General features: G+C 43.2%; 1 protein-coding gene across 1 annotated transcript in view; it reads right to left on the reverse strand.

Annotated features, from left to right (window-relative positions):
* ALK (ALK receptor tyrosine kinase) overlaps nt 1-19,137 on the reverse strand; it is a 600,993-nt gene that overhangs the window by 130,363 nt on the left and 451,493 nt on the right. The window contains exons 7-8 of the mRNA XM_081186349.1: nt 8,877-9,008; nt 7,653-7,753 (exon numbers count right to left, since the gene is read on the reverse strand). Coding sequence (XP_081042475.1) covers nt 7,653-7,753; nt 8,877-9,008 — 233 coding nt within the window. The remainder of the gene's footprint in view (nt 1-7,652; nt 7,754-8,876; nt 9,009-19,137) is intronic.

Here is a 19,137-nt window from a genome sequence, read left to right on the forward strand (position 1 = left end):
TGGAGCCTAAAGCAGACTCTGGGCATGTTTAAAAAGATATGACTAGGATCTCATTGTTATTGTTTCTGGGTTCCCCCTCCCCTCCCAACCACTCCCTTGATATACATTTCCAGTAGCTTATTCAGAAGCCAGAAACACCATTAAAGAATGTAATCAACCATCCTGGTCTGACATTGTCTCATCAGTGCTTTGAAAGCCTTACTGATTCACTAAACAGAAAGCTGTACAGTGAATTAGGAGAACTCTCTTGTTGGTTTAGTCCAGGGGTTAAAATAAATTGCACTCAGGCATAACTAGAGCAGCAACGATGCCTGTGTTGAACTGTGATTACCTCCCTGGGCAGCCTATCAGGCATGAGATGCTCCTAAACATCACTCTAAACTACAAGATCAGATGGGTTCTTGATCCTATCGGTTCCTTTGAAATTGCATAGAATGAATCAGAGTTCATTTCCAGGGCATGCGGTAATAATTACTCAAGACAAGCATGCAAGTTGCTGGCATCTTTCACATGGAAGAAATAAGGACATAAGCTATCACTGGACATTCCATATCCTTGGGATGAAGTTTGAGTCCATTTATATTTGCTTGAAGGAGAACAAGCTCTGTATGACTGTAAGAGCCAGAGCTCTGCTTTTATAACACCGGAGCTCTGAAGAGTAAAATATGAGTAACCTTGGATGGATACATTATATTTTCATCCATCAGATATCGCTGGCATAATTAATCCTAGTGTAGGGGAAATCCAGCAACAAAAGTGGTTCAGGCAGTTTACAAGATTAGAGTCACCACCTGGACCATTTGAAACCTTTCTGTCAGATTTCTGCTACCTGGTCTGACACGCTTTCTCGGCTATGCATAATCTGAAGCCCGCACTCCTGTGTACTTAACATATGCAAAAGAGCAATGGCCTTATTCTTCCTACTCTAGTAGAGGTGGCAACCTAAGCAGGAAGGTCGCCTATGACAGCTGCTTAGTAATTAAAGTTTTATCATGCTGGAGGCTTCTGACTTCTCCATTATCTATTGCATGGCTCAGGCAGGCAGATTGAAGAAGAGATTTGTGAGTAGAGAAGTTTGAAATTTTGTCCTCTAATGTGAATGCCCTGATTTGGCAAACGGAAGCTCCATATTCAGAAAACTCAGAGGAAACTTAATCATACAGTAGCTGCATGGAAGGGGAGATAGCAGCTGCAGAAGAATATATTTCAACACTGATCTAGCAAAGATTTAGATGGGTCTAATCCTCCTGTGACTTGTGACATCTCTACAAGGTCAAAACATGTTTTATGGGTGGATAGATGGATACATCATTAGGGGCATGTAGTTTACTATCACTTGCAATGGAAACAACTTTTGCCTGCTGGAGTAGAGGGAGACTCTTTAAAAGAGGGATATATAAAATATGAAGGTTTGACATGCAGGGAAGTGCTTATCTGAAATATTCACACCTCTGCACAAATTGGGTTGGGGCTCCTTTGAGTTAGGGAAGTCTCTGAACATTTTATTTTCAGAAAGGACGAGCAGTGCTATGAGAACAGTATTTTAACACCCTGCCTCTGGTCACAGGAGCAAAGTGAATAATGGAAATCTAATCCCTTCTGGTCTTTCCAATGAAAAGACATGAATCTGCATAGGGCAGGAGTGGCCAACATTTTGGGCAAATGGATCACAAGTCCAAGGTATCAGACAGGGCTTCTATACTGCCTGCTAACTAGTGTGTGTGGGGGGGGAGGCATACATATAAGGTTAAAGGACTGGTACAGTTATAAAAAGGCAAGAGTATAGTGTGGACTGTGGCACTTGTCCTTTTGCCTATAAGAAGAAGAAGAAGAAGAGTTTGGATTTGATATCCCGCCTTTCACTCCCTTTAGGGAGTCTCAAAGCGGCTAACATTCTCCTTTCCCTTCCTCCCCCACAACAAACACTCTGTGAGGTGAGTGAGGCTGAGAGACTTCAGAGAAGTGTGACTGGCCCAAGGTCACCCAGCAGCTGCATGTGGAGGAGCGGAGACGCGAACCCGGTACCCCAGATTACGAGACTACCGCTCTTAACCACTACACCACTCTGGCTCTAAGATCTAAACTGCAATAATGTGCCACAACAAAAAGCATCACCGTGTTGCCTGCATCATAGGTACTTCCAGGTAGCTAGGACACATGATTTGCATGCAGAAGGTCCCAGGTTCAATCCTTGGCATGCCTAGGTCCCCCCCCCCCAATGAACAGGTGATGGGAAAGGCCTCTGTCTGAGAACTTGGAAAGCTGCTGCAAGTCAAAAGTATGTAAAACCAGGTTAGATGGACAAACAGCTTCCTGTGCTTCTCATGGTGCAGGTGGGGACATCATTTCTCAAAACCCCATACTATCGTATCAGTAGACATAAGGATTGTCCACACTAGAGCAAAATCTGGATTTGCACCAGCCTATCTCCCCATCAGTGTTGGCCATCCACAAGATGCCCTCCCCATCTCAGTGTCGTCTTGGACTCTTCTCCCTTTAAGTGTGAGGTTCTTCAATCCTTGGAAAGTCTGAAATGGCAAGGATGTTAAAAAATGTAATGGGGGGCAGCACTAGGATGGGGTCTACATTTTGCTCCATGGTGGACAAGTCCATAGTGTTTTGGGGCAAAGCTACTTTCCCAATCTCATATATATTGGTTAGCTACATTCTGAACATGAAGCAAACTTTATCTGCTGAGGTAATGACATGGAAGCCCAGCTGTGGTAGCTCCTGTTTGAAAGAGTGCTGGACAGGTGCAGATTCACCACACACACTTAGGCATACACAAGCACCCACATCCCTGGAAGTCATTGAGGGTTAGGGGGCATAGAGGGCTCCTACATACACAGGACCAGGATCTGAAGTTTTCCCCACTCATATCCTTACAGGAAAAGTGAAGGGGTTTATGTGGGAGACTTGGTGAGACAGGGCTCCAAGGTGAAAACTTCACTGAGACACTGAGTTCAGTTCAACAACATCTTTCTGAAATCTACTGTAAAATTCCAATTGCTGGCCTGATTGTGAAATGCCCATTTGAGCTGTCAAAGCTAAAAGAGGTCAAGGGGAGGAGAGGAATTTTAACACGTAAATCCAAGCCAGTCCGACTGGGAAATGCTGGAGAGGAAATAAATATGGGAAAGCAGAATTTTAATTTCACCATCATATTTTCCAGCTATGGCTCCATTATGAGGATGATCACTTGCTCCTATCCTCCGGGATAATTAGGGGGCAAGGACTTGCTCCTCTCCTTGCAATAGGCTTGGAATGATGTTGAATTATTCTGGTCACATAGATTGATTGCTCCAGTAAAATAGTCTTCGAAGCCTCAAGCCAGGGCTTGTTCAGAGCCGAGGCTTCTGCACAGTGTGAAAAGGAAGAAGCAAGAACCATTGCCAAAATCTGTTGAGTCTTTATTACCAACAGCTGCAATGCTGGATCTGCATGGGCGACTTTTAAGTGTCACCGGGAGTGACAGAGGTGGGGCAGTAATAGATTGCAACTTTCTCTTCCACTCCCCAATGCACTTTCAAATGCAAGTTTAATTATTCACCCTGTTTATGGACGGGGGGGGGGAGGGGGGAACGAACACACCTTGGGAAATTATTCACCCGGCTTCTGACAGCAGGCAGATTATGAGAAATATTCACACTTGCTGGTCTGTGACAAAATGGAGTTTTAAAATATTTACATCTTGCATGTGCTGCAGGCATGAAGGAAGGAAAGGAGAGACTCTTGTAAAGGAAGAAGCAATGGTAGGTGAGGAAATTGAATAGGAGTGTGTCAATATGTCAATCGAAATTGAGGTAGCAAGTGTCTAATTGTCTGAAGAAAGATGTCCACTAGGAATAAATGCAATCAAATAATACAACATAAAAGTCTCCTAACCTAAGCTCAGGAAGAAAAATCACTATAGCAGAGGGATGTTGTCAGAGAAAAGGGGAGCCAAGGGATGACCCAGACATTGTGGGCATGCATTAAACACAGGGTTACTAGTTTGGATAAAGTGTGGGTGTGGGGAAAGGGTTACCTTTTTCAACATGAAGTGGAGGGCACAGAGGATGGGAACAAAACCTGCTTCCTCCCCTGCTATATGTTCCTGCTTTAAGGTATTCCCCCCCCCCCCCGCCACCCAGCCTGGCTCCAATACTGAAAGTAAGCAAGTCTCAGGAAAAAGGTCTTAAGGAAGTGTATCATGGGAAGTTTTGAAGGAGGGGAGGGAAAAGTTTCACTCCTCCCTGGGTTTTATTTATTTTGGAATGGGAAGGTGTAGGTGTGTTGCCTGTTTGGGGAATGGTGGCCTGAGCATCATCAATGTGCCTTCTGTGAAATGGGCATTTTGTGCTACCTCTTTGATTTTCAAAGGCCAAGGCCAAAAAAAGTTAAGAACCCCTGGCTCATGCTCATTTTGCCCTTTTCCATTACGACTACTCCGTTCTTTTCATCCTGTTTTCTTCCATTAACTTCTCTAGTTATAGAGATTCCCCCAGCTGTCTGGAGCAGATTGGGGGAGGCTATGAGGCATGGAGGGACATGGGTGGCACTGTGGGTTAAACCACAGAGCCTAGGACTTGACGATCAGAAGGTCGGCGGTTCGAATCCCCATGACAGGGTGAGCTCCCGTTGCTCGGTCCCTGCTCCTGCCAACCTAGCAGTTTGAAAGCATGTCAAAGTGCAAGTAGATAAATAGGTACCACTCCAGTGGGAAGTTAAACGGCGTTTCCGTGCGCTGCTCTGGTTCGCCAGAAGTGGCTTAGTCCTGCTGGCCACATGACCCGGAAGCTGTATGCCGGCTCCCTCGGCCAATAAAGCGAGATGAGCGCTGCAACCCCAGAGTCAGCCATGACTGGACCTAATGGTCAGGGGTCCCTTTATCTTTTTATGAGGCATGGGGGGGGGAGTCCTACTGCACCAGCAGAAGTCTTTCCCTGTGCACAAGGAATTAGCTGAATAGTTCCCTATGTATTCTCTCTGCTCTCATAGCAAGATGTTAACCTCAAGGTGACAGCTGAGGGAAGTAGGGTTCACCTGGAAACACAGGAAGCTGCTGTGATCAGACCATTGGTCCATCTAGCTCAGCATCGTCCGCACTAACAGCTGATGACTCTCCAGGGTTTCAGACAGGAATCTCTCCCACAGCTACCAAGAGACACCAGAGACCAAAACTGGAACTCCTTGAATGCAAAGCAGATGCAGTATCGCTGAGCTTTCTCACCTCAGCTGGAATAACTGAGGACAGTGGGCACACCATCAAGCTGGTCTATTGAGCAAGTTCATCTTATGTTGAGTTACACTGCAAGAATTGGATTTGCCACCCTTCCATAAATACTTGTTTCCATTCATATCTCTGGCGAATGTTGCACAAACACTTGATCCTGACAACAATTACTGTGGCCATTCATGCTGTGTGTATGCCTGGGTTTTGCAATTATGCACCTAAAACAGCAAGAGAAGAAACTCTGCAAACCAGGTCAACTCCACCCCCAAACAAACCCTATTCTTATTAGAGTTTCTTATTAGAGAGTCTCTTCTGAAATCTGAAATGTTGTTTTCCAGGAGTGGGTACAAGGATATAGGTGCCTTTGCTTGCCTGTTGCAACACTGTTTTTACATGGATTTCACTCCCAACACATAGTTACCTGTATTTGTCCTCAACAATCTTCCTTTACCACAACCTTCACCAACCTGGGGTGCTCCAGATGTTTTTTGACTACAGATCACATCAGCCCCAATGTGAACTGGATGCAGCTGGGGGATTTGGAGTCTAAAGCATCTGGAGGGCACCAGGATGGCAAAGGCTGCTTTACAGAGTTTGCACTGAGACTTAAGTCTCTCAGAACTGTGGCTCTAAATGGGCATCTACAAGAATTCACTGAGTGCCAATTTCTTTTTGAAAATGTAGAAAATGTTAGCATTACTAATAAAGTATAGAAAATGTTGGTTTCTATTTCCCTCACTGAGCAGCAACTGCAGTCTCAAGACATTGTTTTGCATTCCACAGTCAGAGTTACTGTTGGATTCCCATGGGAATGGGAGACTGGATGTGACGTACACTGTTTCCTGTTTTTCACTGTTCTCTCGGTTTCTTTGTTAGAGAGACGGTTGCTTCTCTGCTCTCACAGAGGCAAGATGCATGTTTGTATTCTCTCAGCATAGAGTGGAAATAAAGTTAAGAATGTAGCACATACTGCTTATCCTTCTGCTGTGTGACGACGCTCTGCGTGGGCTCAAGATGAGACGAGGCTTTATCAGCTTCAGAAGGGCCATCCGAAGCTGGTCAAAATCTCACAGAAAAATCAAACTTCAGATATATGGATGCAATGAATCTGAACTCTTTGGGTACTTATCCAGGATGCTTTTGTATGACCAAGCAGTTCCTATTTGCACAATTCTGCTGTAATTATTCCTATGCACTCTGCAGCACTAGTGGCAAAGCGGTTTCCAATTTTAATTTTATACGCCTCTTGGGTATGTAATTTTCCTGCCGCTGCTAAAGAGCACCAGTGATTTACATCAGCGATGTTAATTACTTCTAAAGGCCAAACATGACAGTTTTCATTCCCTCCTTACTTGAGTGAATTTATCATTCACAGAAGTACAATAGTCGTTCAAAGGAATGGGCAGTTCTGGCTGTCCCCTAACCTACGATGCTCCTGTCCCTGTACAAATTAAAAAAGAAATCTTAAGGGGAGCTTTAAGTCTGGCACACATTGATCTATCTTCCTTTCCCATTGGTCTAGGGATGAGTGAATGTGTCAAGTTGGTTTCTCTCCATTTTTCACTTTTTCTAGCCTTAAGTTCAGTTCTTTGCATTTCCATATTCATCTGTGTGTCTTTTTTAATAAAAAAACTTTATGAAAATGAATTAGCATTTTAATGTGAATTTTGCCCAATATACATATTTTTGCAAGCTATTCCCCCAATATAGTGCATTATTTCTGTTATTTTTTTACTAATATATGCTTTTTTATGCATATTTTATCCTAGTACAAACATTTTTGTCAACATTACTTAGCTGGAAAACAACATTTCAGAAAACTGCAAATTTTGAAGTTGTGCTTCAGTTCATGTATTATTTGGGGAAGTGTGATTAGGTAGGTCTGCATTTAAATGTGAACTGAACCCAATTATTTCACCAAGTTTCTTACACAGGACCTAGTTTTGAATGGCGCTTTTTGTGAGTCTTCTTTTTCTTTAGTCAATAACTCCAGTTCACCAGTGGAGGCGCTATTTCTCACAGCTGGTTTCAAACTCAGGGTCCCAAAGATCAGATTCTAAAGGTGAGAGAAGAGTGGAGATAATGGGTCCTCCACTCTTTGCTTGATAAACACAATTGCTGTGTATTTCACTGGGTTCCTTGCACGTACACATTCACAAAGGAATTCACCATGCTGTCCACAGTACACAGAAACATTGGTGAACATGTAGTAATGATTGTCTTTGCTACTTAAAGTGCAGAGATTCTCTACACCACTGAAAGCAGCAGCCCTTGGAATGGAATACCCAACACTGCCCAAGCCATTAGTATTTGTATCTCATATCATTCAAATAAAAGGGGGATGTGAAGGGCCTTATAACAGCCAGACATACATCTTTTTTGACAATCTAAGCACCTTGCACATTTTTCCAGTTCGCACCTAAGCAAGTATACTTACCTCACAGGGTGAGTTTTTCATGGGAGCTGGAAACACAGCACTAGTCACCACAACTGTTTCTGCAGCTGGCATCTCACTGGTGTTAAGCAAAAGTGCACATTCTGGGAGGGGGCAAAAGGAGGGGAGAGAAGAAGGGGAGGTAAATTTGTTACTACTTTGATGGAACATTTCTGCAGCAGAACAGACTATTTGGTTGTGGGTGGGTGTGCACACACAGACATGTAAATGTCAGGTAGACCCTTATTATAGAGGGATAACACAACTGAAGTCATTTTTCAGTATTCTTTGGATGTAGTAATGCAGTTTCATATACCCCAGGGCCTCACCTTCAGAATTATACGCAAGCGCCCTGCCAGCTTCTCTCACAAACAATGTCTATCCCTGACTTGGCATTTGTTTTCTTCACTTGCTCCAAATCAAAATGCATCCCACTTTTTAAAAAAATTGATTTGGAGTGAACCTCTGCCGTTATGAAATATGCAAAAGTAATATTTCACTGAAGCTTGAGGCTGAAGGTCACTTCTACCATCATCACGGCAACATGAAGAGAACTCCAAAAGAACGGAAATCTTGGTGCTGTGAATTGCTCAGGGCCAGCCTGACACATTTTGCTGCCTGAGGTGAAAGACAAGATGCCTCTCGTCCTCCTGCATTCCATCTCCTGGAGCTGACTGGACGGGCAATTCAGTCTTACTTCAATCCTGGTGATGGGGCTAGTGCCTTGCCACCACTTCCTGCCGTCAACATCTGCCATGTCAGACAGCCACCTCACTCTCCCTAATGGCAGGGTATTGGAAATAAATAAACCTTGGAAATTTTATTCTCTTTTCAATGACCTAAGACAGTGGTTCCCAATTAGCTAAGAACTGTGGACCCCCAATTTTTCAAAAGCGTAGCCATGGACCCTGACTTTTGAATTTTTTTATTTCTCTATGAAGTGCTATTTTCCTAGAAAAAGAGGTGCCAGAACTCACCATGAACACCACCCTTGCTCTCTTATAATGGCAACAGCACCCACCTGAGAGGTGCCACAACTTGGTTCCGGTGAGTTCTGTCTGAAAAAAAGCACTGTCTCTATAGAAGTTTTTGTTTTGTGAATGGTGCCACAGGTGGGTTATGTGGACCTCCTGTGGTCCGTGGACCACTGATTAGGAACCACTGGCCTAAGACAATTAAATTAGGTCTATCCCCTTCCCCCTGTAGTATGGTACAACTCTGACATACCTTTCAAACAAAAATGGCTATGCTGTGGATTTCCAATATGCCACAGATGGGCTTCTTGGGAAGTTGATGAACTTTGAGTCCAGCCACAGTCTTCATCTTCAAAGGAGCAGTAGAAGCCAGAGGGAAGTTTTTCTGCAAGGAAAATTGCAGGAGACAAAGATCTGACCAGCAATTCCTGAGCACAGAATAAAGGGAAGTGTTTCTATGGTTCTTCTTGGGTGAGCAGATTGTTCCTTCACAGTGCTGCACCAGCAATGATGTATAGTGCTTTTCCCAAGGACTCCAAGAGGTTCAACAGCCATTATTTAGATTACCCTGAAAGGTAGGGTAATGCTATTGTTATCTATAGGTTATAGATGGAATCAGGGCTCGGGTTGAGAGATAGTGCCACTCTCTGAATTTTGCAGTGCAGTGCTCCAGCCAAGTGGACAAAAATTCATATACCATGGTAAAATATGCATCAAATGTATATTTCACATCCAAATTTACATTATGTTAGGAAAAATCACCTTCCAAAAATATATTAGGCAAAAATGTGTGCATTACCCCCCCCAAAAAAAAATCACGCTACAATGCTTATTAATTTTTATAATTATAAAAACCCACAAATTTCTGCAGAAATGCGGAGAACTGAATTCAGGTTTGGAAAAATGAGAAACTGGGAGAATGGAAAGTGACAGGTCAATCTATCTCTGTACGTAAAGTTCCCTGTTACTGTGTGTGTTGAAATTAATGCGGAGCAATTCCTGATATCGACAGCACTTCTTGACTACGTGCCATCACTCTATGGGGGAATTTTTACACATTTAATGTATTTTACATACTTCAAGGTGGAACTGAATGTAAAATATGTAAAATGTACATAAAATATATTGAATACTTAAAATTCCCCAGGATAGTGACAGCACATCATCACGATCCACAGGCACCCGGTGGGACTTGCAACATTAATTACAACACGCTTAATGGCACTTGTAGGAATCTGGAAGTACTTTTAAAAACAGCAGCAGCAACAACAAAAAAGCTAAAATAGTTACGGGAAACATGGTAATGCTCAGCCAAGCTTATACTCTGAGTTTCTGTAAATAACGAGGGAAATTATGAGCTCAAACACAGCCAGTTTGTGAACCTCTAGTTTATTTCAGGTGATGTAGATTGCATACGAGAGCAGCTTCATCCACCTGGCCAAACAAGACTGCTTCTGTACCAGTCATGAAAGCCAGATTAGAATGCATATATGACCGTTTATCATTTCTCTATCCTGAACAATCAGTTTACTTTTAAGAGGAATTTTCAGCTTCCCATAAATATTTAATGTACCTAGCACAATCACACACATATTTTTTTCCTTTAAAGGGATGTCATCGTATCAATAACTGAGAGTAACTTACAGTACAATGATATTCCATGCGAAATAGAAAACTGACATACATAATTTTATTTTTGGAAGCTGAATTCATTTTCACAATCAGCATATTCTTAGTGCATTTAAGATCTTTTGCCCAGTTCTTGTTCCTCATTCTTGGTTTTCAATCTGTATTCATTCTGTTACAGGTTTTAATCCATTTCAGATTTTATGTCGATATTTTATTGCAATTTTAGGTTTGGTTTGGTTTGGTTTGGTTTTGCTTGTTTTAGTGTAAATCATCCAGAGAATGTTTGTTACTTGAGTGGCATATAAACAAACACATATGAGGGTAACAAAGATGAGACCTTATCCAGTCGAGTCAACCATTTGCTATGGGTACAAGCGCTTGATAAAGGCCCTGTCTACACAGACACCTTTATTCACTGCAATGAAGCCAGTCGTCCATATTGAAGTAAGTTTATATATATGTTGATAGGCCCTATCCATTGACATGAATGGCAGAGATGGATGGATCTGTCGATTTCAGTTTTTCTCATTTTCTCATTTTTCTAGTCAACTAAAGTTCTCCACATTTCCACATAAGTTTGCAATCTCCCCCCCCAAAAAAAAAGCCATCATCAGGATTTTTGTGTGGTTTTTTTCCTTAACACATGCATTTGGGTATGCAATGTTGCCTAATATACTTTTAGGTAAAGGTAAAGGACCCCTTGACAGTTAAGTCTAGTCAAAGGTGACTATGGAGTTGCAACGCTCATCTTGTTTTCAGGCCAAGGGAGCTGGCATTTGTCCACAGACAGCTTTCTGGGTCATGTGACCAGCATAACTAAACCACTTCTGGTGGTGCTGTGGTCTAAACCACTGAGCCTCTTGGGCTTGCCGATCAGAAGGTTGGCGGTTTGAATCGCCATGACAGAGTGAGCTCCCATTGCTCTGTCCCAGCTCCTGCCAACCTAGCAGTTCTAAAGCATGCCAATGCAAGTAGATAAATAGGTACCGCTGTGGCGGGAAGGTAAACAGCGTTTCCATGCGCTCTGGTTTCTGTCATGGTGTCCCATTGCACCAGAAGCGGTTTAGTCATGCTGGCCACATGACCCGGAAAGCTGTCTGTGAACAAATGCCCACCGCAACCCCATAGTTGCCTTTGATTGGACTTAACCGCCCAGGGGTCCTTTACTTTTTTAATATACTTTTATTACTTCAAAATAATTACCCCAAATATAATGCATTTTTGCATGTTATTTGCACTAAAAAGAGGATTTTATGCATGCTTTGCCCCTGTATGTGCATTTCTCTACACATCACTTCGCTGGAGAACTGCATCGCAAAATTTGGAGACAAGCACATTTTGAAAGATGGCTTTGTTTCGGTCTGTTTATTGTTTCAGGAAGTGTCAGTTATGTACATGTGAACTGAACTGAATTTCTTCCCCCATCCTTAATGAATGAGCCACTCTCATAGTAAGGCACCCTTCACCAAACCAGTGTCATCCAGTGGCTTTGGGCTGCAACTCTCACCAGACCCAGCCAGCATTGTGGAGAGCGCCAGCCTGTCAAAGATTTCAGTAGGACCTCCCAGTTTGCACACACAGGGCTGTGAATCAGAGCGGCCGCATTCATCGTTGCTACTGCATACCCTTGTACTTTTATTCTTTCTTCTGTAGAGACTCTGTTACTTCTAAAATTCTGCTTTGGTAAGAATCATGTGACACATTCAACCTTTTTTTAGACCTGGAGGTATTTCTTTTTTAAAAAAAAAATCAATGTGTTTTAGTGCTTGCAATTTTGAAACTCATATTTATTCAATTACTGTCTTGTCATATTAAGAAAGCTTCTATGCAGAAAGTAATATGGATTTTTTAAAGACATTGGATTCCTCGCTAAATCAATATTAAGTCTAATATACTCATGCTCAAAGTGTTAGAGAGGTTTGTGGCTCTGCAAAACTCCTCTCTTCTTCTTTTTTACACTGTTTCCTCTCATTCTTGCCATGGTCCTGTTAAATGAACATTTTATTGTAGCCTGCCCTATTCTTAAAGCTCAGAGTGGGAAACAAGATTTCCTTACGTTTCTGTTGTTAATTTGTTTAACATGAAAACATTTACCTTTCTAACAAGTGCCCAAAGTCACTTCAAATTTAAAACAATAAAATTAACCAACTATAGTACTAATCGTTTGGTTGCTTGCTGCTGTTCCCATTTTCACCTTTGCAGACAATGAGATTGCCATGACAGTACTCAATCAAACTCATGAGTGGCGATGAACTGATTTGCTTACACCAGAGGCTACCTATATATTTGCCTATCCATCTACCCTAACGTTCAAGTTGTCTGCCCCTGAAGTTTTGCTGAGCATTCCTTCTCCTCAGTCCAGACAGCCATCTGCACTCAGCTGCACACAGGGATCTCTTGCACAACAATTCCAGCGGGGGGAGGGAGAGTTATTCTGCATGCACAAACAGAAGTGTGTACAAATCAGCTATGCTAACAGAAATGAATGGAGAAAGCAATCAGGCCAGACACCTCCATAGCACATCAGAGCAATTGCGCATGGAGGGAGTTTTCAAATTAGGGCAGATGTGGTTTTGTTGCTAGATACAGTACTTGCAGGCTTATTCTTCTAAAATAAAGAATTCACATTCCTTCTCCACTCTACTCCATTCAGAGAAAGCAAGGGCGATGAAAAGCCACTACCCTCAGTGATGTGAACTCTCAATGGCAATGAAGTGCCACATCACCACCACACTGGGTACGTGATCTCTTGTTGTCTAGAGATTTTTTAGTAGGAAGAAGACATGGTTTTAAATGATCTGAAGCAGCTCATTTTGAGGTTCACCAACCACCCCTCTTCTGCCAAATGGTTTGCCTGCAAAATTTTGCAGAGTTCTAGAAAAGTATTTTATTATAAAGTTCTTCCATGTTGTCCCTTTATATAAATAAAATGGCACATTCATTCTACTTCCATTGGGATTTTGAACTCCGAAACACAGAAGATTCCGTCCCCACCTTGTGATTATTTTTACTTCCCCTCCTCAGGCTAAGTTCTGAATAAAATGTCACAACTAAGTATACCCAGAATTCTCCTTGAAACAGCTCAGCATGCAGTCCAGCTGAATTCACTTTAGTGCCTGCTATACAGTATACAGAATGGTGTAAACAAGCCAGAGCAGTCAGAAGGAGACATCTAAGCATCAAACACTGCCTAGGGCTTGGGAGGTGGGGAAGCGGCAGGAAAGCTTATTGTGGAGCGAGAAATAGTGATGCATAAAAAGAGCAATTGCTAGCCCAGTGTACCACTTTCTTCTGTCATAAATATGTCTTTATGAACCTCTGGCTGTCTTGTACTATGAATGCACAGACTTCTTCACTTATTGTAATGCCTCCTACATGTGGCAAACCAATGACAGCTATTTATTGCAATTCCACTGCAAGCTTTGTATTTTCTAGCTCATGTGTCAGATTACATTTTCCAGATTCTTTTTTTTGGTTTGCACAGATTAGACTCTTATTAGCACAATCCTGATTAGCAAAGGCCTTGCACAGAGCTCACAAAAACACTTTCTGTTGTTATCATTTACAGGTCTTGGTATGTTCGCATGTGCATTAAATATCAGATGCATGAAAGAACCACCATGGCTCCATTGCTACAGACCATGACCATATTCTGTTGAGAATTTGAGGATAATTCAGGCAATAGAAAGAGTTTTGAAAAGTGGAGATATACAGGGCCAATCTTGACACCCATAGACCACTAAAGGAACAATTGAGCCCTGGGATGATATTCTGAAATATGGCTCTGAATTTTCATATAAACGAAGACTATAAATATTATAGCGATGACCATAACACCAAGGTTAGTGGCTAATTATGTTTGCCATTCCAGCAATGAGCATAATTTTGGATGAATCATTTCTAATGTGGCTTTTACCTTTTTTTGCTTCATTTATGGATTTCTTTTGGTCATCTGTGGATTTTTATCCAATTGACTGAAACATTCATATTTGCTGCACGTAATGTATCTACAAACTCCAAGTCACATTCCTTCACCTTCCTCTATAAATCACATAAGTAATAATAATAATAATAATAATTGATTATTTATACCCCGCCCATCTGGCTGGGCCTCCCCAGCCACTCTGGGCGGCTTCCATAAAAACCAAAAATACAATAAAATATCACACGTTAAAAACTTCCCTGAACAGGGCTGCCTTCAGATGTCTCCTGAATGTCAAGTAGTTGTTTATCGCTTTGACATCTGCTGGAAGGGCGTTCCACAGGGCGGGCGCCACTACCGAGAAGGCCCTCTGCCTGGTTCCCTGTAGCTTTGCTTCTCGCAATGAGGGAACCGCCAGAAGGCCCTCGGCACTGGACCTCAGCGTCCGGGCAGAATGATGGGGGTGGAGACGCTCCTTCAGGTATACTGGACCGAGGCCGTTTAGGGCTTTAAAGGTCAGCACCAACACTTTGAATTGTGCTCGGAAATGTACTGGGAGCCAATGCAGGTCTTTCAAGACCGGTGTTATATGGTCTCGGCGGCCACTCCCAGTCACCAGTCTAGCTGCCACATTCTGGATTAGTTGCAGTTTCCGAGTCACCTTCAAAGGTAGCCCCACGTAGAGTGCATTGCAGTAGTCCAAGCGGGAGATAACCAGAGCATGCACCACTCTGGCGAGACAGTCCGCAGGCAGATAGGGTCTCAGCCTACGTACCAGATGGAGCTGGTAAACAGCTCCCCTGGACACAGATTTGACCTGTGCCTCCATGGACAGCTGTGAGTCCAAAATGACTCCCAGGCTGTGCACCTGGTCCTTCAGGGGGCACAGTTACCCCAAGTAGCTAAGTCAAAGCTGCTAAAAGATCCTCAGTAAGTTCATATCCTGCAGTATCTTTTAGGAATGAAATAACCCCCCCACACACATTTGCATAGAACCACTAAAAGTGAATAAAACTTGATAGATTTGCCCCATGCCCCCAGAAGGTTAAGTGGTCCTCCTTATTATACATCCTCTCAGAACCAGCCAGCCAATGATGTGAGCTGAGGCAGCTGCTTCAGGCAGCACTTGAGAGAAGAGGCACCAAGGATGATGAAGAAGCTGCTGTCCTGCTGCTGCTTTGCATGGCAGGGTTGCCATAGCTACTGTGTATGGCAGCAGTTCTTCCAGGTACCACCTTTCACTGGGCAGCCTGGGTGAATAGGCATGCTGCTTTCATTGTCTGTGTACTAGAGCAGAAAACCTATTCACTGTGTGCCCAGAAAGCAGCAAGGGACTGCCTCACTGCTGCCATCCCTTCACACAGTGCCTATGAGGACTCTGCCTTTTAAAGCAGCAGTGGGGCAGAGGCTTCCCCTTCCACCTTTTCACCCTCCTTCTCCTTCCTTGCTCACTCATTTCCTCACTAACTTGCCCTCCCTCTATGTGGTTGTAAAAGGTAAAGGTAAAGGGTCCCCTGACCATTAGGTCCAGTCGCAAACGACTCGGGGTTGCGGTGCTCATCTCACTTTATTCGCTGAGGGAGCTGGCGTACAGCTTCCAGGTCATGTGGCCAGCATGACTAAGCCGCTTCTGGCGAACCAGAGCAGCGCACAGAAACGCCGTTTACCTTCCTGCCGGAGCGGTACCTATTTATCTACTTGCACTTTAATGTGCTTTCGAACTGCTAGGTTGGCAGGAGCAGGGACCGAGCAACGGGAGCTCACCCCGTTGTGGGGATTCAAACCGCCAACTTTCTGATCAGCAAGTCCTAGGCTCTGTGGTTTAACCCACAGCACCACCCGCGTCCCTCTATGTGATGGTACACACACTTAATTACTTATAACTGATGCAATGCAATACACATTCAGGGGCAGGGGTGCGAACTTAAAATATTGGGGGGGGTGGCAGGTAAGCCACACCCTGCATAATCAATCACAAGACATGTTGCATTCACACCATTTGAATGGCAATGCCCATCAACTTGGGGGGGGTAGGTACCCTCAAATATTTTAGGGGGAGCCTGAAGGGGCCTCAGCCCCTAGGAGTTGGCTTCTATGTTCAGGGGCTATAAATGAAGTTGTGAACTAGTCTTAGACAAATTTCACACTCTGACTAAAAGATGGGAACTGTCTGTCGACACTATGGGAGGTACCCTGGCTTGAAGCTTGTAGTCTTGCTGTGTGTGTTGGTGATGATGAAGTAGATTTCTGACATACCCTTCACCATAAGGTCTCGCCGCAGATTACAACAACAAAACCAGCACAATTTAAAACAAAACCAATCAACCATGCACAACAATCAGCAGGTTAATTTACAGTTTTGTGGCATGTCACAAAACTTTTCAGCTGTCAAAGGCCAGAGCAATGGTGCAGATGAATAATGATGATGTTAGGCACACTTCTGCAGGGAGGGAGTTCCACAGTTTTAAGGCTACCACAGAGGAAGCTCTCTCCCATGTGATTACTCAGACTTCTAAGGGTGATGGTGATGATCTTTGTGCAGGCCTCTGCACTTTTAAGGTTGGAGAGCAGAAGTCTTGAGATATGAAAGAAAACCCCAAGTCTCTAAATATCACCCTGCCCATATTCTAGGCTGTTCTTGTCCCTCTGGGCAAGGTACTGGTCTCAAATTTCCTCCACCCAATAGAGTTTTCTCACAGATGTGTTTTCAGGCACATTAGTGACACATTTTGAGAAAGTGGGGGAATACAGCCAGCCAATCATGAAATTGCTGCAGGAGAAAGAATACCTGCTTTGCACATTATATCCAGCAGCACTTTGAGTAATCCAGAAATGACTGTGCAGATAAGTCCTCAATTTGCAGAAAACTTTTTGTATTTATGTGGAGGAAAAACACTGCACTATTACAGAAATGTTATATTGCTATTTCCTTTGTGGGTAGTTTTGTGCTGGTTCGCATCTACCAGCAAAGTTCAAATGAATCAGCCTTTTTCATCATAAAATGGCCTCCACAGAACTGTCAGGAGAACGTTGCAGTCACCTGCTCGTGTTTCATCTAAAACTCACACTACTCATTTCCTGTCTCAACAAGAGGATACGGCAGGAAAACTCATTCCCTAAATCTCATTCTGCACACTTCCACCTCCCACACACAGTGAGTGAAGCTTGAATCACCATGTTTGATGGTGTTTCAGCTGCACAATTCATGTTTGCTGTGCCGATTCGCGTTATAACCTGGGCATGTCTATCCTTCTTTCCATTCCCTTTTTGTCACAGTAACTTTTCCAAATGTCAGAGTGCTCCCATTTGCAACCCTTGGACAAACTTTTAATTGACAAAAGCCTATTTCTATGAAATGCCACCCCCTTTCCACAGGCTGTCCATGTACAGCTCTGATGTCATCCCCTCCAACATTTCTCTCATGAAAATAGGGATACCCTATTCTGTTGTTGTTGTTGTTGTTGTTGTTGTTGTTGTTGTTGTTGTTGTTGTTGTTGTTGTTGTTGTTGTTTTATTTATACCCTGCCCATCTGACTGGGCTGCCCCAGCCACTCTGGGTGGCTTCCAACATATATAAAAGCATAATAAACATTAAAAAACCTTCCCTATACAGGGTTGCCTTCCATTGTCTTCTAGAGGCTGTTGAGTCATACCCTCCATACCCTCCAACATTTCTCTGATGAAAATGGGACGTCCTAAGGGAAAGTGGGATATTCTGGGATCAAATCAGAAACTAGGACAGCTTCTGTTAAGATGGGACTGTCCCTGAAAAATAGGGACACTTGGAGGGTCAGTTACATGTCCTTGTAACTTCCCCCTCTTGTTCATCATGAGCTTGATTGCCTTGTGTCCCCACCCCAAAGTGACTGATTTGCCTCTCATTTTACACCTACTACCTATATGTTGCACTTTAGCACCAGAAATTATAGGTATGCACTGGAGTTTTGAGTACTTCCCCAGTTACGAGGCAAATGGTGTCATTGGGGCGGGGCTTTTACATTCCAGAGTCAGATTTGTTTTTTTTATTTGTTTTATTTATTAAATGAATACACCACCTTTCATCCGAGGATCACAGGGGGATTTACGGTATAACAGTAGAGATTGTATTATTGATGAGGTGCCTCAGGTAATGATCAGGAGTTTCCAAGTCACTCTGTAGATTCGAGTTTCCCCAAAATACTGCTGTTTTACCCTATTTGTTTATTTATTTATTCATTCATGTATTTCTGAAGCAAAACTAAGCAGACTAGGGAAACAGCATGAGCAAAAAGGGTGGAGAGGCATATGCCTTGTCAGGGTGGATTCTTTCAGTGTGACAGGCAGGTCTAGGCTTTAATCACAGTGAATTGTTTTCTCAGTGGACTCCAATTCCTGTACATATTGTTAAAGCATATTTCTGCAGTTCCATGCTGGGGTTTCCCTCCCCCCCCCACATTACTCTTCCCCTATGCAAGTTGAAGGAGAGAAGAGGCAGTATCACAAAAAAACAACTGGTTGCAGCAGCCTGTTCCCATCAACAACCCTTGAGGTAACAAGACCTGAGTCAGGAGGCTGACATATACCTCATTGTTTCCTGGGGATCCATGTTATCCTCCACCCCATGATTCCTGTTATACCCACCCCAAAATGTTGAACTTTGCCCATATGGAAGAACCATTGACACCTGACAGGCTTCATCCCTTTAGAAGGGGTGACTATGCTTACAAATTGCATCTAAGCCTGCCGAAAGCAAAACACACTTTCTTATTTTTTAAAGAAAGATTCCCTGCACAAAAGACCCCTGGATGTATCTCCCTACAATTGGGATTAACCTTCGATTAATCATGAAAATTCCACCCACTTCTGGATGGGGTGGGAATTATAGCTATTGTTAAAATCCTCATTATAGTGAATGGGAGGCGGGCAGAGATTTGTTTTTATCCAGATATAAGCAGTTCTGAAACAGGCTGGGCTGCTGCTCAGA

This window comes from Podarcis bocagei (genome assembly GCF_964188305.1).
Source record: "Podarcis bocagei genome assembly, chromosome: 3".
NCBI classification, from domain to species: domain Eukaryota; kingdom Metazoa; phylum Chordata; class Lepidosauria; order Squamata; family Lacertidae; genus Podarcis; species Podarcis bocagei.